A 21,202-nucleotide genomic window follows, 5' to 3' on the forward strand; every position below is an offset into this window, starting at 1 on the left:
TTCCTCTTCTTTCTCAGACTTCTCTAGCTCTTTTTGCTCTTCTTTTTGTTCCTCTACTTTCAGCTGCTTTGTCAGTCGAGCTATCAGCTGAGATTTCAGTCCCTTAGAACTAAGGGTTCGACTTTCTAATTCTTTGCGAAGGTCATTTACCTGGTAAATAAAAGCCTTGTGAGTGGCATCAAGCAGTGACATCACAAAACATTTGACTGGTAGAGAAAGTGAGGTAAAAATCAACAACACTGAGAAGTCAACTGTATTTTTTAAACATGTGCTGAAAAACACTAATAGTTACTGATACAAAAAACATATTACATTTAAATTTATGTTTTCCACAAAAAAAACTTCTTTCTGAGGAACTTTTCACAGAGGCAGGGAAAGCATTTTAAGTAAACCAGTTTATTATTACTACTGCTTTTGAGGAAACTTGTCTCCTGACACAGTTTTAAAAAGCAGTAATTGTACAAAAATGTATCACTTAAGTATTTGAGACCCCACATTTTTTTAATGTGAGTAGTAATCTGGCCGATTACAGCAGAACTCTTGTCTTCCAGTTCATGTACAATATGTGACACCCTTTAATTGTACAACGTTCAGAATAGATTCAGTTAGCTGCATTCCACTTTCTACAACCAGGAGTCATCCCTGCATACTGTGATACCACACCCTAGTACCTATAAATTAAGCAAAACACTACAGAAGTTTTCTTTCTCAGTTAAGGGAACATACAGCTGCATTTCAGGTCATGTCTTAAAAGTGAAAAAGTACAATGGAATCAAATTTTCAGAAGTGTTTGTTACCTTCATTGTTTTTGGATCCAGTTTAGACCAGTGTGTTGGCGTAGAGATCTCTTTAGCTTCTCCATCATCCTTTTCCTCTTCATCCTGACAAATAAAATTTTAAAATTATAATTCAGAAAGCCTGAAAGCATTTCAGTTATTTTTTAAATTCTGATGCTGATCTGTGCAAGGTCACAACTGTTTCAGATAGTCTTCTCCTAAAGTTATTATTTAGACAAATTCACACACACATTCTACCACTTTATAAATGATCACAGTGCCACTCAGCCAATACAAGCCAGATCTGTGGAACACAAAAGGGTGATAAGCAACACCACAAAGGATATTGGGGTTACACAGACACTGCTGGTCTCCAGTAACCACACAGTGGGTCATCTTCCCCCACATTTTAAATCCCCCAAATTACTCTTTGTTCAGTCAGACCTTCCCTTATTCCAAGATGCTGATCAGCCACGTGGCCTGAAATTCAGATGTTTCAGACTAGTGTTTGTTCAATTTCAAATATCACAATTAGAACTGGCCACAAGAGAGAATTTAGAAATTTCAGAAAATGGCAAAATGTTTGAAGACAGCTATTCGTAAACTGAATCTCACTCAACAACTGGTCCCAGATTCCAGCAACTATGTCTACGATAAAAAATTTTCTGCGCATCATAAGCACAATTTAATTCCATTTGGGATATCAGCATACACATTTAAAGTTAGTGAACTAGCTGAAATAAAAATAAAAAGCAACATTCACTACACTGCTGAAAGCTGGTTTACCAGTCATTGTTACCAGTTATGTTCCTCCTATGTATGTATGTAGTGTAGTATGTGGTGTGCATTTTGTGCCTGTGTTCCTGTGCCTGTGAGAAGCAGAAATAGAAAAAGGGATTAGCGTTCAGTGCCTGTTCTCCATCAGCCTCCTTGCGTTCACCCTGAAGCTTCTCGACCAGCTGCTGCTTGTATCCTCGGGAGAGGGTTTCCCACTCTGAGCGGGTGGGAAGGCAATGCCAAACATCCGGGAAAAATAAAACCACTGTCTCCACATGAGCTGGAACTGTACGCCCCTTGTGGGTCTCCTCAGGGCGATGGTAGCGAATCTCTGCAAAACGGTACCTGTTGCAAGGGAAGAAGCATGTTGGAAAAAAAATTCTACAATACATTTTAAAGAGCCTAGATCACTTGTAGCACATCAAGTAAAGAAATTTTGCTGCAAGACCTTGAGGTTTATCTAAAGAAAAAAATTATGGAAGCCATATTTTCTCTTTTGGCACACTTGTAAAAAGGTATTGCAACTGAAAAGGAGGAAAATCAACAAAATGCTTTTCATATAACTTGTTGTTTAGCCCAGGTAGGTTTTATGTGCAAATAGAAGTTGTTGAAGAACTTCAAATTTAGCATACAATAGGCTTTCCTGGTATTGGTACAGCTACAGCGAGTGTTAACACAGGACAGAAACTCATCAAGAGAAAATATGGCTGTACAACAAACGGCTATTTATTTGTAACAAAAGAATAATGAAATGAAGTTCTCTTGACGATCCTCTCCAGCTATGCACAAAATGAAAAATATTTTCAATGCACATTCATTAAAAAAATTACAGTGTAACATGTCAAAATAAACCCAGAATTTTAAATTAGTTCTTAATGCAGTATTCAGCACAGTTGGCACCAATCAAACTGATTACCAAACAGAACATCCTTTGAGTAGTTCACCTGAACTACCAAGAGCAGTTGACAAAGAAAAAAGGGTTTCTCCAGTTTTGTTTTGTTTTGCGTTTTTTTTTTGTTGTTTTTTTTTTTTTAAAGTCCTGGTAACAGACAAGCATTTATTTCTACAGTGGCTTTGGCTCTGCAGTACAGTACTTACCATTGCGTGCACACACTTAAGTCAATCCCTGTAAGAGCCTTGCAACAACGAATTGCCGTCTTTATCAGCACCGAAGGGTCCTTTTCTGGATCAGGTCCATCCAGTGAGGGGGACCAGTGTCCTCCAATAGCCATAGCTTCATCTTTGCCTTTCATACCCACTAAAAACTAGACAAAAAGAGTCTTCTGAATGTTCCCCTGCTAGGGGTAAAAAGTCATTTTCCCAAAGTGCAAAGAATATTTCATAGCACACACACTGAAATCCTTGAGTAAACTGTGAAATTATTTTGAAATCTGAAAATGAAAATCAGTCAAGAAAGAGTTCAGTTATTTTTTTCCACAGATTATTTCAGTAATGGAATAGGTTTAAAACATCATCACTCATTCTTGCTTTCAAGATTTTCCATTAAGTTTGTTTATTGGTATAGGCTTGTCCCTTTGCAATGAAAAGCTTTCTAACACAAAAGACAGACAGTAATTTAAATGGTGTCTTAACTCGGATACACACTTAGAGACGTGCCTGCTTAAAAGTGATGAAAGAAAGCTACGGAAGGTGAGACCACGAGAGCATCATACCTATAAATGAAAGTATTTCCATGTGCTGTAAGTTAGAATTTAACTGGAAAACAAGTCTTCTGTCCTGAAACACCACAGCACTTACAGCTTGTTCAGTTTAATGGTTAAATTTCACTTAACACACCGGCTGCTTAGCTGTTGCTTTATGTGTATTCTCTTCACAGCTGAGCCCTTACAAAATCAGTAAGTGCTTGTAAAAAGCAGCTAACAAACTTAATTATTTTAAGTAAACTAAGTGGAACAAAGCAGTAAATGTGAAGTTCCAATAAAGTGAAAAAAGAATTGACATATTAGCTAGGTCTCTTCAGAGGAAAAATGAAGTCATCATTCAGCTGTCTACAAGCTCCTCTCTATTGTCAAAAATGGCAAAGCTCTATAACCAACCTTTACTGTCAAAAGTGTCTGGCATTGAAGCATATTTACCTTTACAAGTCTAGCAGGATGCTGAAATCCATCACGAAGTTCTTGGGGATCCTCAGCCAGAGCACATGACTTGTGGTAGAGATCTTCCATGCTAGGACTAGCCATCAACATCACCTGTGGTACAATCAGAGCAGTCGGGTGAGGGTCTCACTACGACTGATAAACAATGACCACAACTTGCAAAAACACATACCAAAACTTAACAAGGTTGCTCCATACCCTAAACAGGTGTATGATAAAGCAGGATGCTCCTTCTCAGTTACTGACTATGTTTTGAAGCTCAGCCTTCTGAAAGGCAGCTCTTGCTCTGCCCAGACTGAAAAACCAGCATGTCTGATACTTTCTTTACAGTTTTTGTACACAGAAGGCGATTAATTTGAATCTACCTCAATCTGAATATCAAAATATGCTGCATCAAGGGCTGTAATCATGTATAAAAGACCCCTTTATCAAAACATATTCCTAGAACCTCTTCCATTTGAAGTACTTAATTAAAATAGGTCTGAAATTTTGCCAATGTGTGTTAGAAGTATTACATGTTAAAGATAGCTCTCAATCTACTTCAAACAAAACAATAAATATTGAGATGAACAGGAAAGAAGGAAAGAAAATCCCACTAAACAGAATAACAAACTGCAAAGAAAGTATCTTTGAAGAATTAAAAAGGACTCTGTTAACTATTCTAAATGATTTGCCTAAGAAATCATTCAGAAACCTTGCAGGAGCTGATTTTCTTTCCTACAATCACATCACTGCAACTAGATGCAGGCAATGGAAGAGCCCTCTGTAAATACAAGATTTAGCACAGCTCTGGTAACAGAAAAACAAACTGAATTTCAGCCGTGATTCTTTAAGCTCTACATACTAGCTTTTTACTGAAAAGTTCAAAACACTGTATTTTGCTCAAATGGCTGAAGAATATTTTCAGTTCAGTTATACCCACCTTTGCACTCTATTGATAAAAGAAATTTCTAATGAATAGTAGAAAAGCATACAAACCTTAGCACTGTAGAGATGATCAGCATCAGGTGGATCAAGGACAGCAGTGTTCTTATCTATAGCATCTACTTCTCTGTGCATTACATAGAAGTTACAGTAGTTTCCCAGCTGAAATGGTCTAGACATAGGGAAAGCATCCACCCATGTAAACTGAGCATCAAAGAAATCGCTCGGGATGTACAAGTTCTGGTAACGCCTCCTCAGCTCCATCATATCACAGCTACGGCTGAAAGACACAGCAGTATTGGAAAGACACAGCAATTAAGAACTATTAACAAACTACCTCATTAAGAGGTATATTACTTGGCAATACAACCATTGTGTATTTAATGCTGTATATATAAAATCTCAAGAACACTACGTTTGAATGTCATAGATGAAGTTTTAAAAAAAGTAACTATTAAACACTCCTCCAATTCAGGTGTCTGCAAGTTATGGCACATTGATTAACCAACGCTACAAAGCTATTTTGCAATAGCATCCTAAAGTAACACAGAACCTCCAACAAGTTTATCATACAAGGCTCTTAGCCACTACATACTTGACCCTTCTTTGAAGTCAGGATCATCATTCAACATCCACTGACACACACGTGGGCTGACACAGCTCACAGTAAGCTGTGCCATGATTAGGTGAACTGTAGGTGAACAGCTGGCACCATAAACATACCAGTCCAACGAAAACTTGGAAAACTGCACGGTGTAACGAGGGACGACGCGCCGGGGCCGCCGCGGGGACCTCTCCCGCTCCCGCCGGGGCGACCTCTCCCGGGAGCGTTTCCTCTGGGGAGATCTCTCCCGGGACCTACGTCTCTCTCGCTCTCTCTCGCGGCTTAAAGGACACACACAAAATACAAATGTTTTTGCAGGCTGGTAACACAAAATTATTTCCAGCACAACAGAAGCCAGAGAGAACTCAAAAAAGGGAAGTTTCAGTACAGTCTCTTTACAAGAGAAACTGATTACACAACTCCTTACTTTCAGGTAGATAAGAACTGTTCCCTAATTCCCAAGAGTAACACAACCTGTGGGTCTTGCTGACCCACTCTGGAGCAAGCAGCTCAGCTCTGGGTGAGGAAGGGTCTTTATGGACTGCTCATATCACAGTCTGGTCTACATACCTCCTGTCATCTTTTCGGTTTGGCATAGGGTCTCCACCTCGGTCATTCCTCCCAGAAAATCTGGATGGTGGGTCTAGTCTTCGAGCTGGTTGTGGCTGTGAAACCAGACGGACTGGGGGCTGCAACAAACCACCTGAAACAGAACGTACGGCATCAACACAGAAAAGGGGGCACCTATCTACACTTGGCAAACACCAATTACAGCTGTTCCACTTGTGTACATTTTCTAACCTAACTCTACAGTCAAATTTATCCATTATTAACACCCACCCAAAGAAACTCAAGAGACCTAAGCTTTTCTTCACTGAGGCAAACTGACACTCTATTTAAGTGAAATTGGTTTAAAAGCATCTTATTGAGCTGGAAGCTAATATAACCTAAGCACATAGAATTAATCTCAATAAACAGCTAAGGCTTTTCAAAAACTTAACTTACAGATATACTATCTACTCTCTGAACTGAAGGAAAACTGAAATCCTCATTTTAAGGCTAGTCATACATAAAAATGACTGGCATCTGAAAAATTATTCCTAAATCAACATATCATACTGCTACATCAATCCCTCAGCACATCATTTTTTTGCCTCAAGATATTTAACCAACTGATTTAAGTGGAGCAAATGCTACTAAACACCAATGAACAACTATGACTACTTAGATTATAGTAAGCATTTATGCAAAACAATTCTGCTTTGGTTCTTCTACCCTTGCTTTTATTGTGTTAAGACCAGTCCTAATATTGTCACTTCTACCACTGATTCCTCGGCCACTTGAAGTTCAAGAGACTTCACAACCTTTGTTTCAGATTTGCCATGTTTGGCAGTGTTTCTTCTTTCAGATGCAAACATAGCTAACTGAAATTAATAAGCAAAAAAAATAATAGCTTTAACAACACAAAACCTGGTTTTGTGGAAAACTGCAGAAAGATGCTGAAGGACTGCACTGCTATTAATACTTTCAAATTCCCTACACGTCTGTGAAACAACAAAAATTATATTGCATTTGCTTTTGGATTACAAAATGTTAACGTGCACAGGAGCTCAGGGGGATTTCACTAACCAGGTGATTTCTGAGCTACTGCAGGCAATGTGCCTTGCAAAAGCTGCAGAAGACATATTCAATCTGAAAACTCAATACAGTCCCCTCCATATTATTTCAGCTATTACTTCAGCCTTCTGAGGAACAAGAAAACAACCATCACCCACTGAGCCCCAGAGCGACCCCCCAAAAAGGCGTGCGCTGAAGGAGCACCTTTCTGCTGCGGCTGCTGCAGCAGCGGCTGAGGCTGCGTCTGGAGCAGAGGTGTGATGGACGCTGCCGAGATCTGCGCCTGCAGCAGGGACTGCGGCTGCGGCTGCGCCTGGACGCCGAAGGTCTGCTGCGCGATGGGCTGCAGGACGGCTGGCGGCGTCTTCAGCAGCGGCTGCGCCTGGCTCTGGTTCTGACAGAGACACGGCGCGTCGGGAGCGGGCTGCACCCGAGCCAGCCTCTGCCCCGCGCTCCGGCCAGCCCCTCCTACCTGGTTCGGCAGCGTCTGGATCCTTTGGGCGTTCCATTTGAACGGCATGTTGGGGTTGTAAGTAGCTTCTACCAGAACTCTGTCACCCACCTGAGGTGTCTTGCCTTTAACAGCACTGCAAGCGTTACAGAAAAGGTACGTGAGAGGCTTTTCTAGCTAGGTTCTTTGTATGTTATGTTTAAAGATGGGAGAAAGTAGGCAAAGTTAGTTTTAAAAAGTTTACAGGAAGAGCAACTACCCCCAAATTCAGCATTAGTGCTACCTGCTTCAGTTCGGGTATGCACAGGAACTTAGTAATTCCCCGTCTTTGGGTCTAAGGTAAAAGTTTCCCAAAGAGTCCCAAATTAAGACATGCAGACAAAAGGTTTTATGCTTTTAATCACCCACAAACTCTGCAATTGTCTATTACACAAAGCTAGTTAACCTCTGGGTCTCCCAGCTTTGGGCTTTGTATTAAAAAAATGAAAAAATTCACATGAAGTACCTCAGACTCAGCATCTATTAACCTCTCTGACTTTCACTGTTGAATGACAATAACACACTACTGCACAGAGAATTAGTGTACAATCATCTAAACCTTTGATTACTGAGAGCATCACAGAGTACATCTGCAGGCGAGCGCTCGCAGCTTACCTAAGCTGAAAAAAGACATCTTCATCCACAAAGCCAAAAGTATCATGCAGCTTAGTGACCACACCAGTGAAGACACGCTGCTTCTGGGGCTGGGTCTGCTGCTGGCTGGAGCGGGGGGCCGGGTAGGACACGGTGATCTGCGCCGCTGGCTGGGGTGTGGACAGGCTGAGGCTGGTGGGGAGCGCGACTGCTGGCTGCAAGCAAAACAAAGCCAACCCTCAGTCCTGCCACAGCTGGCACACAGACAGGGAACAGCTCCTTCAGCCACAGAGACAGCAGTTCAAAATTACTATAGCACCTAGAACAGACACTTCAGACGGTGAAGTTTCTTGTTTGGTTTTTTTGAAGATCACATGTTTCTTACTTTGAATGAAGACTGGCTTTGCTTATCCTTCTTATTTACAAGAGTCAGCTTTCCCCAAAAATACACCTTGTCCAGACAAAAAGCATGAAGGCTGCATTATTGTCTACAGGTAACCCATGCAGTGGCCCTGAAGTGGAGATAAATTCCCAACTTTGCTAGGAACAAATGCTTAAGAGGTCATTCTGCATTTACATGCCACCTGTAATATCAGAAATCAGTAAAGGCTGAAGCCAAACAAACCCTTCCCTAACAGTGCTTCCCTTACAAAAGCAGAACACAGTCAGATAATGAAATCAAGTCAAACATTTTTACCTTTTCAAAGCCTGCTTTAAAAGTTCAAGTGAAAATGGAACTAAAGCAATTTGCAATGTGTTAAATGGTTGCACGTTTTAAACCTGTCAAGCTCAGAAAGGATTTTTAAACATCTTTATACACATATTGTTAATACAGGAAATTAAATTCCTTCACAAAGAAGAGAAAAATTTTCTCCATTTGTTATTTACTGCAAAACAACCGGACACTTGAAGTTCAAACAAAAAAAATTAACATATAATCAACACACACATTCCCTTCAAGATTAAGGAAAAGTGGTTGCTATTAATTTTTGAAACCAAGGCTATGCATATTTTAACATCTGGATAAAATAAACCTGTACCAATAAAAGGTCCATTCATATTAGTTCATTTTACAGATAAAAATACCAAGATGTCACAGATTTGCACTCTTGCATTATCTGTGTTTGGGGATGAAGACCAAACAATAAAACCAAACTAACCTGAGTTAAAAGGGTCTGCTGAGGTTGCTGCAACTTAAAATAAATAAAGTTATAAATTAATTTTATATGCTTAAGGAAATGGTACAGTTCTACCTCCTCTTTACAAGCAAGAGCTTTTGCTTAATCTGAGTCAGTTACTAGTTCTTTAGGGCTTGGTCATTTCAGCAGTTTGCACATCTGTAAAACTGTGCTTATGGGGTTAATTTTGAGATTGTATAACCTGGGTTTATACAGAAAGGAGAAACGTTAAAATTTTTTTTGAACTGAAAGTTAATAGCAACACCAAAAAAATTTTTGGCAGCTGTAACAGTTTAGGCATGTAATTCCCTTCTACTTTTATTCATTTAAAAAAATCCTGTTAAGTTTGAAGATCATAATAAAAATCCAAAAGGGAATGTTTTTGGACAGCATCTTTCCAGCAGTTAAAATACACGGCCCTGTTTGGAGCAAAGTTTAGCAGAGAATCATTTACACATGGAACAGTAGGTATTTTTAAAATTTGTTTTTGCACGAAGGTAGGCAGGTTTCCATTCTGCATACGTCTTTCCAAGTTTATGAACTTCAAGCTCTCTTTTGCCACACAAAGTATTATTTAAGTTTCTTTAACAACTTCCCACATGAGGATGATTTCGGAGACAAATCCTACAAGACACACAATCGACATTATTTTTAAAGTTATTTGTGATGTACACAGTAAGAATCAGACAAACCTGTTGTTGTACACTATAGAGAGTCTGCTGAGGTTGTGAATATTGCTGAAACAGATAAAAGCAAAATATCTCATAAACAGGAGAATTATTACCACAAAAATATCAATATAAGTTACCTGCTTAGCAAGTGCTAGATAAAAACAATTAACATTAAACAATTTTAATTTAAAAATAACTAATAATATCAATGTATATAATTTAAGTAACAATTTTTCTGAGCCTTTAGAGTGGGCCCTGATGTTCTCTTTCTAGCTAAAGTCAGCAATTTTTCTTAAGTCTTAGACAGTATTTAGGGCACATTATGAAATAATGCAAAATCCCATAAAGGATATATATAATGATGTGATACTTAAAATTGTCAGTTTAGATGCAGCCAAACCCAAAGGGCTTTCCACAGCCAAAAAAAATCAGCTCCTCCACAGCCCAGCTTCCCACCTTCACAGATTAAGTCCACCACCGCTAGCTATAAGCCCAGCCCTCCCCCATGGATAAGACAGGTTCACACTGCAATGTTCACCATTTTCCATTCTCCTTTCCTCCTGGATCCTTTAGCTTTACGGAGTTCGGGGAGCGCCGGCCGCTGTGTGTGCTTTACCTGCTGCAGGGCCGCGGCCGCGGCTGCCGCCTGCTGCTGGAGCGCGGCGCTCTGCGTCAGCTGGTAGTTGGCGGGGGTCTGGGTGGTCAGGCCCGCGGCTGCCAGCGCCGTCTGCTGCGTGTAGATGGTCGGGGAGGCTCCCAGCAGCGAGGGCTGCTGCACGCCCAGGGCAGCTGCGGAGAGAACGCGCCCAGTGAGCGCCCACGGCGCTCGGACAGCCCGGCTCGCACAGGCCGCGATGCTCCGCACCGGCCGAGCTCGCCAAGGAGGTAATCAACTTCCAAAATTCAAGACAAAGGATCACATCCCGCTATCTTATCTTCTAAATTCATCTACCAATAGTAAACCACAGCGGAGGAGCAGAGACCATTACGTTTCCTTCTCTGGAGCTGCTCATGGTTTTACAGCTCTGTAGTTGTCATCTCCACCTGCACCTACCCCCCTGTGTAATTTCTTGAAGGTACTCCAGGCTCTGGATGAGCCAAATGAAGACTGCTGCTCCGCTCTGTAAACTAATACATTGCATTCTATCTGAGGGCAAGAGAAAGCTTTACTGTAACAGCATCTATGAAACAGAGGCTTATGAAACATGTCCTCTGAAATCACCAAGTTTTTGCTTCACTCAGTGCTGTCTTTGTCCCCTGTGAAGTGGGGGCTGGTGGAGAAGGAACAGCCTAGAAACAACAGAGGGTTTAATCAGTCTGCATCTATAAGGGGACTCAAGCTCCCTCCCGCTCTTAATAGGAAGGGTTTGTGCTGCCCAGACTCAAACTGCCTAGAAGGAAAGATTAGTTTATTTTATTGTCGTGCCAGCTTTTAATTCACCACAGAACATAAGCAAATCATGAGGAGCAAAAACACACAGACTATGTTCTGAACAAGGTATGCTGAAGATTTACAGAGGGATCTTTTGGGTGAAAAAGAGCCCTGCAAAATGCAAATCTCAGCAAAAAACTGCAAATGTATCTGGAAACCTGCTCCCTCTTTGGCAGGACTTTTTCATGAAGTTATCAGCAGCTGCATGATCATATATCACATCATTAAACTATCAGTCTAGTCCACATGTTTAAATAAACCTAGAGAGAAACTCTGCAGGGAAACATACTGACAGCCAAACCAGGTCAGCCAGCCATCTTCAGAACTGAGCAACATTCAAGATTATCATGGTTCTTCTCTCTCCAAAGCCATCAAAGACATACAATGGAATGAGGAACAGATTTTCAGTGTTCCTGCAGAGTTTGTGCTCCACATTGCTCTTACTGATGCAAAATGAACTTTTCACTCCTGATCCAGGGATGCAGTGAAACACTGCTTGTAGTTGGTGATTATTACCATAATGCTGTACCCCACTCAACAGGTCCTGAATGTCACCCTTCCTACCACACTGCCTTTTCCCAGCAGAGCAGTCTTTGCTGATGGCACTGATCATATTTTAATTTTGGAATGAAACAGGAAAGAAATACATAAACTGCACTGAAAATAATTGCTATCACTATGATCTGTATCAAATATTGCCACGTAAGCATTCCAGGAAGTAACAGTATTTTAAAAGTGAAATCAAGCATTCTGCAACATAAAGCATTTAATTAACTCTTCCCCCTGGAAAATTCCAAAATTTGCATTTCTTTAGAAGCCAGCAAACAAAATTTGAGGCTTCTCTGCTGACAAATGCTCCAGTGTCTTGATTCTCTTGCTTCATCACCAGCTTCAATTTGAATGTGCAGTTTGGACCATCCAGAAGGACACCAGCTGAACTGGATCCTCACCACTGTCTCACTTAACACGCCTTAAACAGACCTTTAAATGTAAGTCAACAGCTTTGTTGCTGTATCCTGGGACAACTTTCACTTTTCTTGGCTGTAATACTTTGCTGGCTCAGTCACAGCAAATAACCAATGCATTCATCTATCTCCTCTTATTTCCACATGCCAAGCAGAAATTCCCGTTAGTGCAGAAATTTGCTCCATGCTGTTACCTTTGAACGTGTGTGACTATGCCAGCTATTGTCATTCAGTCCACAGTTTTATCCTAATGCTGTTCCAGCACAGGGGGATGGAGTTGGGAAGCATTAACAAAAGCAAATTTCACAACTTTTCTCCTACTTTGTGTACCAACGGTACCCACAAAAATGCTTACTCCCAAAACCAGATCTTGGGACTATCCAGCTCTTCAGTTTCATATGGTAATCTCCATTTCAGCATAATCCAGAATTATCTCAAGCAATTCCCAGCCCATCCTAAGACCTTTATCCCATTTTGTCAACTAAGAAAAAACAAGAAAGTTTGCCATCTCTGCTGTCACTTTTGGAGCATTTAATATTAACTGGGTGTCTGTCATCTACAACACTGCAGATCAACTTACTAAGAAAGGGCAAAAAAGACAGCCAAGATCCTCTCAAAGTGTAACACCTGTAGTAACAAGTTTTTCAAAGCTATATCTTGATCCCACTGATGTGCCCCAAAGTATTCCAAGATTTTCATCTGTGTACTCATCTTGGTCAAACAGGCTGCAATTAATTAGCCAACTGAGTTTGTATTACTAGTTAAAAAAAAGATAGAGAACAAAGAGAAAAAATCACACAGAAAAACAGGAGACCGAGAATGAATCAGACCGAGTCTGGAATTGACATCTGACTGCCACATTATTATTACTGGCAACAAGCATCTGCAGTGACTTCTTAGGATTTGTAATCACCTCAGCAAGTACAGCAATGGAGATGCCTTCTTTCAAATGCCGTGCAAACAACTCCCACTGGCACCAAATACTGTGTGGCAACTCCAGCTGAAAGGGCTCAGACAAACTGAGGTCCTAGGCTGCAGCTCTGGGTTAGGCTATAGACATTTCTGTTGCAACCAACACAAAGACAGTATTTAGAAGACTCTCTTCCTACCCTAAAACCCTAAAGATCCCTAGGAGTTGGGGAAACATCTTCAAAATACATACCTATTTATGTCTCCTTGGTAAGTGACATAGGTTGATTAGAATTACAGTAAAGGCTGTTCAGGGCTTGGGACACTTCTCACAGTTGTCAGAAATTGTGAGATTGGGTCCATGGGCTTTCAAATTTCTTTAAGTTTCACACACTTGCAATACTCACTACCTACTCCAAAACCACTCCTTTTAACAGGCAGACACTAGAAACCAGGCTCAGCCTATTTGTCATGGGACATCTGTTTACAGCAAGCCAGCACACTGTGCCCCAGCTCCTGTTCCTCCGTGGGCTGAGATTCACCACATGCTCACCCTGTTCTCACACATTGCTTCAGTCACCTCACAGGGCCACCAGCAGTAACAAGACACTAAGCTCCAGGCATTTCAGCTCTCATCAGCTGCACCATTCCTCACTCCAATGCAATTAAGTCAAAGACAACACCACCAATCAGGCAGAACACAGCAGAGCCAGCACTTCCCCAGCATTACAGTTCTGTAAAACCAGGCTTTTCATCATAACCCATGAACAGCACAGGGCAAGCACTGTGACACAAACCAGAGAGGTGCCAAAAATGAAGAGCTAGAGAGGAGGAGGGAATTCTCCTTTGCAGGAGTTTCAGGAGTTTGCGTATCATTATGCAAGTTAAAAGTCATTTTCACTAGTAGGCACGATTTAATTAATGCTTTAACAATGCTTAACCACCATGGCGGGGGCTTTATTCTGGTTTTAGTGTTGTGATGCAGAAACGCATGAGCTGAGGAGCAGACAAAAATTCACTGTGTTACATGTAGGAGTTTCTCTTCACACATCAATCTCTGCTGGCACCTGGAATTGCCCATCCCTCTTCTAATTCCATAGGCACAGAGAGTAATTAAGCCCTCCAAAAGGGATCACAGACCCTTCATTACACAGCACATCAGTTTACAACTAGTCTGCCACACCTTCATAATTAAGAACTTTAACTCATTTAGTTACTTCTTCAGCAAGGATGGCCAAGGCAGTATCCACATCAGCAATTAAAAAAAAATCCACCAAAAAATCCCTAAACCAAAACAATGAAAAACACAAAACCCCAATGTTGATATTACCTTTTTTGCAATTATCAAATTGGGCTTCTAACACCATTACTCAATGCTTCCGATAGCTTGGAAAAAACTATATGTCATGTTGTTTTTGTCACAAAAATCAAGATCGTCGTCCCTCACACCCAAGCATCTCAAAGCTTTTGAGAAGGAACCTGGATGAAAACAGCTGGCATGCATAAATATATGTAACAGCTTTGGCCAACCCTCTGAAATTATGTTTTTAAAATGAGTTTACTAACACGGAGATTCACAAGGACAAGCCAACATGCACCATTTCTTGGGTGCAACACAGGTGAGCAGCAGTTGAGGCTGGTCAGCACACCTGAGCTCTGACAGAACCTCTTGCTTAGAATACAGCCTCTCTGGAAGGTCACAACTTCACACTGAAAGGGGCAAGTTCAAGCAGAAACATTTCTTCAGCTCCCAGCAGTGTCAAAGAGCACTGCTTACCTTCCAAAAGATGCTTGCTGTGCTCTTCCTATGTACTATAAATTAAAAAAGCAGGGGAACAAGCATGTACTAGAACAGCAGCTGGGCAGAAGAATCCCAGGCACTGCATTCAACAGAGCACATGGGGAAGAAGGAGGATGCAGACATGGTGACTGTGGACTGCAGCAGGAACAGGGAATGACACCACAGCCTGAAGAAGACACCAGGAACATGAAGGAACGTGGGCTAGTACAGGAAGAAGGTAGAAGTGCAACCAAATGTTACATCTTTAGTGGCTCTCATGTTTGAGTCAGGTGCTGCTGAGTGAGATGAACAGCTATAAATCCCTGCAGATGCTGGCCTCATTGAGCAGGTGAAAAATCTTTCACAGCAAACTGATGTTGACCAGTCCTATCCCAGTTACATCTGCACTTAATTTCATTTAAGGAGGCTCAGAAGTAGACTGGCCAAGGCAGAGTCACAAGCATAAGAAAAGGGGTAAGAGGCTGATGTGTGCTCCATCCACCCCTCCTCCAGGGCCCCCTCCTGCTCCCACCTCAGCAAGCTCTAAAATGACCGCCAGCTCCTCCCCTTGGCAAGTTTTGTGCTGCTTTCCCTCTGGAACAGGACATGGAGCTGGTGCTCCAGCTTCCCCCACTATTTTTGATGCATCAGCTGTCACATCAGCCAACACACCAAGAACAGTCCAGCCCAGCATCTCCCCCAGTCTGACATGAGAACCAAGAGCAAAGTTTGTCTCTCCCACATTCCCAACTCTTTCCAGCTGTTAGGGATTTTCTTACAGAGGGAGATGGTGCCATTTGGATAAGGGAAGTGTGAGCTACGCCAAGAAACAGGGAAAAACTGCCTGTGGGCAGCTGCTTAGAGAGAGCAACAGTTTATGCAGGGAATGGAGCAGAGTGGGCAGGGAGGAAAAGGCACACGGGGACACAGTGCTGCGAGGCACAAGGTGGGTGGTCACTCCCTGGGGATACAACAGGACTGGATCAGTGCCCACAGGAAACACTGCAGGGAGAGGATTCACTTTGGGAAAGAAACCGAGTCAGGAGAGGAGAAAGATTCCCTCCCCAGAGATGCACCTCCAAAGAACATCACACATTCCCAGCTCTGCCAGGCAGCCATTGACAAAGGGAGGTGTGACACTGAACTTCACATCAAACCAGAGCAACTGCAGAACCCAACACCCTGAACGCTCCGAGTGCCACAGCTTTGCTGAACTCTCTTCACACTGCACAACATAACTCTGACATTTAATTAACAAACAAAACCTTCTTTGTACTCAAGGAAAGCCCAAGGCACCCCAGAACTGGAAATGGAAGCACCAAAATTCATCATGCATCAAGATTCACATTCTTGCTTCAAACCTTCTTTGCTGTAAGCCAATGTGCAAATGGAGCCAGCCAGGGTTTTTAAACAGTGGCTTGCAATTGGTAACATTTCTTAGCCAAATCAAAGGGCAACACCTCTGGTTATAGGGACATTTAAATTCTAATTTAACATTAAAAAATAAATACCCCCCTTCACATCCAAATAACAAATTTCCGAGAACTTTCCACTATGTTGACTATATCTAATCTATTAATAAAACAAATAAATAAAGTAATATGTAAACATTGATTCAGGCTGCCCAGGAAATGAAACTCAAGCAGCACTTAAGAAATCTGCAATGCCTTACTGGAGCTGATAGTATTTAGTCCAGAACCATGTAATTTAATAGGAGGTAATTTGATTTACACATCTTGGGATATGAGTAACTTAATACGTTGTTTATTGACTGAAACAATCAATAGAAATTGACCTGGGATTTTACTCACACCCCTTAAGAAAACCAAATAACAAACAAAACTAACAGACAGTATTGGGCAACAACTTTTGAAGTCTCTGCTGTGGGAAAAAACTCCCAATTTAAACCACCTAAATAGATTTTAGATAAGTTAGCTAGCATCGTGCCACTCTGAAGTGCATACCCAAGTATGGAATCTCCAAATCTACTAGATGTCAGGGTTCAAACATCGCGTGTAAACTGACCTGGCTGAGACACCGCAGTGGCGGTAAACTGAGTAGCCCAAGGGGGATTTTTCTGTCCTCCAAACTGAGCCATGGCAGAAGGTAGAATCTCCCGGGTGTCTATCTTCCGTAACTGCAATCTAGTAAAATAAAGTGCAGCTGCAATCTTTGAAACAAATACCGTCAGGCTATTTTAATTCGGGGCCAAAAAATATCAAACAAAAACCCACCCCCTCACCCCCCCCCCCCAAAAAAAAAATCAAACAACAACAACAAAAAAAAACAACCTCGAAACAAGGAAAGGAAAAAAGTCTCAAAACATTAGTTTTACATCTCTAAAGCCTGGTAGGCAACATGCGTCACTTTGGGAAACACAGAAAGTTGTAAGGCAAGTTATGTTATTTTCCTAAGGCCAACCTCAAAAAAGGCACTTCTTAAAAATGGCACTAACGCGTCTCAAAGCTCAAAAAGGCATTCCCATTCCCAGGAATCCCGAGGGAAAGATGCGGCTGCGGATCCCGGATTCACGGTGCTATTCGCTTCCCCGGCGGGCGCGGGGCAGCGCGGCGCGCCGCCGGCCTTCGGGCCCGGCCGCCGGGGCCGGGACCCACGCGGGCCCCGCCGCCTCCCGCCGGCCCTGGGCCCGCCCCCGGGCCCGTGAGAGCTCCTTTACCCCTGGGCAGCCCCCGCTCCGGCCGCGTGCCAGGGCCGCGCCGCCGGGCGGAAAGCGCCTCACGGCAGAAAGGCAAAGCAGGCGGCGGCGCCGGGCCGGGCCGGGCGGGCGGGAAGCGGGGCCTGCCCGCCCCCGGCCCCGCTCCGTGCCCCCCGCGCCCCTGGCGCCGCTCCCGCCGCCCCGCCCGGCCCCGCTCCGGGGCAGCGCCGCGCCCGCGCGCCCCGGGCCCCGCGCGCCCGCCCGCGGTACCTGCGCGCGACCGCGCCGCCGCCATCGCCGCCCGCCCCGCGCATGCGCCGAGAGCCCGCACACGTCACGGCTGCGACCGCGCGAGGCGGCGCGCGCCCGGCCCTGCCGCGTGCGGGGCCCGCGCGGCTCGGGGGCGGGGCCGCGCCGCCATCTTGGGCGAGGCGGGGGCGGGGCCGCGGCGCCGCCATCTTGCGGCGGGAGCGCCCCGCGGGCTCGGCGGGGTCAGACACACAGACAGGGCTCACACACACAGACAGACACACAGACAGGGCTCACACACAGAGACAGACACACAGGGCTCACACACACAGACAGACACACAGACAGGGCTTACACACAGCCAGACACACAGACAGGGCTCACACACAGACAGACACACAGACAGGGCTCACACACACAGACAGACACACAGACAGGGCTCACACACAGCCAGACACACAGACAGGGCTCACACACACAGCCAGACACACAGACAGGGCTCACACAGAGACAGACACACAGACAGGGCTCACACAGAGACAGACACACGGACAGGGCTCACACACAGCCAGACACACGGACAGGGCTCACACACACAGCCAGACACACGGACAGGGCTCACACACACGGACAGGGCTCACACACACAGACAGACACACAGACAGGGCTCACACACAGCCAGACACACAGACAGAGCTCACACACACAGACAGACACACAGACAGGGCTCACACACACAGACAGACACACAGACAGGGCTCACACAGAGACAGACACACAGACAGGGCTCACACACACAGACGGACACACAGACAGGGCTCACACACACAGACAGACACACAGACAGGGCTCACACACAGACAGACACACAGACAGGGCTCACACACACAGCCGGACACACAGACAGGGCTCACACAGAGACAGACACACAGACAGGGCTCACACACAGCCAGACACACAGACAGGGCTCACACACAGAGACAGACACACAGGGCTCACACACACAGACAGACACACGGACAGGGCTCACACACACAGAAGGACACACGGACAGGGCTCACACACACAGACGGACACACGGACAGGGCTCACACACACAGTCACACACAGCCACACACAGCCACACACAGTCACACACACAGTCACACAGTCACACACACAGTCACACACACAGCCACACACAGTCACACACACAGTCACACACAGTCACACACACAGTCACACGCAACGTCACACACACAGTCACACACAGCCACACACACAGTCACACACAGTCACACAAACAGTCACACGCAACGTCACACACACAGTCACACACAGCCACACACACAGCCACACACAGCCACACACAGTCACACACACAGTCACACACACAGTCACACACAGTCACACAAACAGTCACACGCAACGTCACACACACAGTCACACGCACCGTCACACACACAGCCACACACAGAGCCACACACAGCCACACACACAGTCACACACACAATCACACAGTCACACAGTCACACACAGCCACACACACAGCCACACACACAGCCACACACAGTCACACACAGTCACACACACAGTCACACGCACAGCCACACACACAGCCACACACACAGTCACACACACAGTCACACACAGTCACACAAACAGTCACACGCAATGTCACACACACAGTCACACACACCGTCACACACACAGCCACACACAGCCACACACAGTCACACACACCGTCACACACACTGTCACACACAGTCACACACAGTCACACACACAGTCACACACAGTCACACACAGAGCCACACACAGAGCCACACACAGCCACACACAGAGCCACACACAGCCACACACAGAGCCACACACACAGTCACACACACAGTCACACACAGTCACACACAGTCACACACAGTCACACACAGTCACACACACAGTCACACACAGTCACACACAGTCACACAGTCACACACACAGTCACACACACAGTCACACACACAGTTACACAGTCACACGCAGCCATTCCGGGCCCTGATAGCGGCACCAGTGCTCGGGCGGCTCTGGGGGCACAGCGATCATCAGCTGAAGGCAGAGCAGACACACCACAGCGCATCAAAGCTCTTAAGATGCTTTGGGACAGGAACTGCAGGCAGGATCAGTGCAGGAAACAGTTCAGGAGTTCTGGGCAAGAGTAGTTTCTCTTCTTTCTTAGTCTGAGTTGGAAAGGATTAAAAGGATCGTGAGTCCAGCTCCTTAAGTGAGTGGCCGATTCATGTAGGCCTTGACTGAACCCATGACCTTGGTGGTATTACAAAAAGCTTTCCATCCCATAAATAGTTTTTCACACGAGTTTGTTTTGAAGTGAAACATGACTTTCTATAGACACATTAATTTCTACCCATATTTTAGAGAAAGTCAGCACTTCGTAAATGAAAATTGGACTTTGAAGTGTTACATTGTCATTAAAAACAGAAGTTGGTGATGGAATAAAATCCTGAGAAACATCAAACTCGCAGTGAAGTGGATTTTCTCAGGAGGGCATCTAGATAAAGAAGCAGAAGATCATCAGGTGCAAGTGAATTTCTGCCAGTATTTGGTAATTAATAATATATAAAGACAGATCTGCCTTTGCTTTTTAAATTGTATGTCAAATTAGATGAGGGTTTAGATGTTTTACACTCAGAAGCATAGTTCTTACTTTTAAAGTCTACACATTTTATGCCTTGTCTCTCCCTGACATAACTCCACCCAGCTCAATCAGTTGACTAAAGCAGAATCTGTACCTTTAACCTGGAGACAAGATTAAATGCTGAAAAGCTTCCAGGACTTTCTCCCACATTGTATGTGAAAAGACAATGGCAAAATTGCATTAAAGTAGAAAGCAACTGTAAGTGAATATCAGAGTATTGTGAAGTATTCTGCACTCCTCTGGCCCAGGGTCTTTTTATCAGACAATAAAGGCTCTCCAAGAAAGCCTCAGGAGCTCAGAGGAACCACAACCCTGATTTCCTGTACCTCAAGTAGAACATTTCTTGTATTTTTCCTTTCCAGACACACTGCTACCATTACCTGGCAGATTTTGCCCCTGCCATCTTTAGCACACCAATGATTCCCTTTGAATGGCTGAGGTCTCTGGATCCTCTCTACTCAAACCACGCTGCTGTGATGAAAAACAGCTATAATGGAATGCAGTAAAACAATATGTGCACTCCTAGCCTTGTTTCTTAAAATAAAAGGGCTCCCAGATTATCTCTTAAGTGCATTGGACAACTTAATCCAAAACTGATGAGAGGACAGGAGTCTGAAATACATGAGATTTCTACAAATCACCTTAAAGCAATGAAGCAGGTTGAGAAAAAGATACAAATTAGAAGGTAAAACCCAGAAAGTGAATTGTTGCTTCCAGCCTTCTGGTCTTAGATTTCTGCTATGAAAGAAAAATGGAGAAGGAAACGTGGTTAAGGCTTATCTTTGGTTG

General features: G+C 43.9%; 1 protein-coding gene, 1 long non-coding RNA gene and 1 other non-coding gene across 19 annotated transcripts in view; 1 reads left to right on the plus strand and 2 right to left on the minus strand.

The window, feature by feature from the left end:
- The window catches only part of LOC146766994 (uncharacterized), a 42,646-nt gene extending 25,583 nt beyond the window's left edge, over positions 1-17,063 (plus strand). For both annotated transcript variants that reach the window (XR_014956385.1, XR_014956386.1), the window contains exon 2: positions 1-17,063. This exon is cut by the window's left edge and continues 17,580 nt beyond it. This is a non-coding gene — a long non-coding RNA (uncharacterized LOC146766994).
- CCAR1 (cell division cycle and apoptosis regulator 1) overlaps positions 1-17,819 on the minus strand; it is a 27,945-nt gene extending 10,126 nt beyond the window's left edge. For 4 of the 16 annotated variants that reach the window (XM_031505158.3, XM_085583817.1, XM_085583819.1 and 1 more), the window contains exons 1-16: positions 17,761-17,819; positions 16,860-16,978; positions 10,287-10,537; positions 9,770-9,814; positions 9,060-9,092; positions 7,921-8,114; positions 7,288-7,402; positions 7,020-7,209; positions 5,769-5,901; positions 5,318-5,479; positions 4,649-4,874; positions 3,650-3,763; positions 2,652-2,818; positions 1,688-1,898; positions 798-881; positions 1-150 (exon numbers count right to left, since the gene is read on the minus strand). The exon at positions 1-150 is cut by the window's left edge and continues 36 nt beyond it. In XM_031505158.3, the coding sequence (XP_031361018.3) occupies positions 1-150; positions 798-881; positions 1,688-1,898; positions 2,652-2,818; positions 3,650-3,763; positions 4,649-4,874; positions 5,318-5,479; positions 5,769-5,901; positions 7,020-7,209; positions 7,288-7,402; positions 7,921-8,114; positions 9,060-9,092; positions 9,770-9,814; positions 10,287-10,537; positions 16,860-16,978; positions 17,761-17,804 (2,238 nt within the window). In that variant the 5' untranslated portion in view covers positions 17,805-17,819. Of the gene's footprint in view, positions 151-797; positions 882-1,687; positions 1,899-2,651; positions 2,819-3,649; positions 3,764-4,648; positions 4,875-5,317; positions 5,480-5,768; positions 5,902-7,019; positions 7,210-7,287; positions 7,403-7,920; positions 8,115-9,059; positions 9,093-9,769; positions 9,815-10,286; positions 10,538-16,859; positions 16,979-17,255; positions 17,400-17,760 lie in introns of those variants that run through there. The other 12 variants (XM_021529067.4, XM_085583824.1, XM_085583822.1 and 9 more) reach the window with 6 other exon arrangements.
- LOC116183820 (small nucleolar RNA SNORD98) lies at positions 2,970-3,033 on the minus strand. The gene has a single exon (XR_004148517.1). It is a non-coding gene; the product is annotated as a small nucleolar RNA SNORD98 (small nucleolar RNA).
- Positions 17,820-21,202: the final 3,383 nt, after the last annotated feature.

This window comes from Lonchura striata, chromosome 6 (assembly GCF_050655825.1).
Source record: "Lonchura striata isolate lonStrDom1 chromosome 6, ASM5065582v1, whole genome shotgun sequence".
Lineage (NCBI taxonomy): Eukaryota > Metazoa > Chordata > Aves > Passeriformes > Estrildidae > Lonchura > Lonchura striata.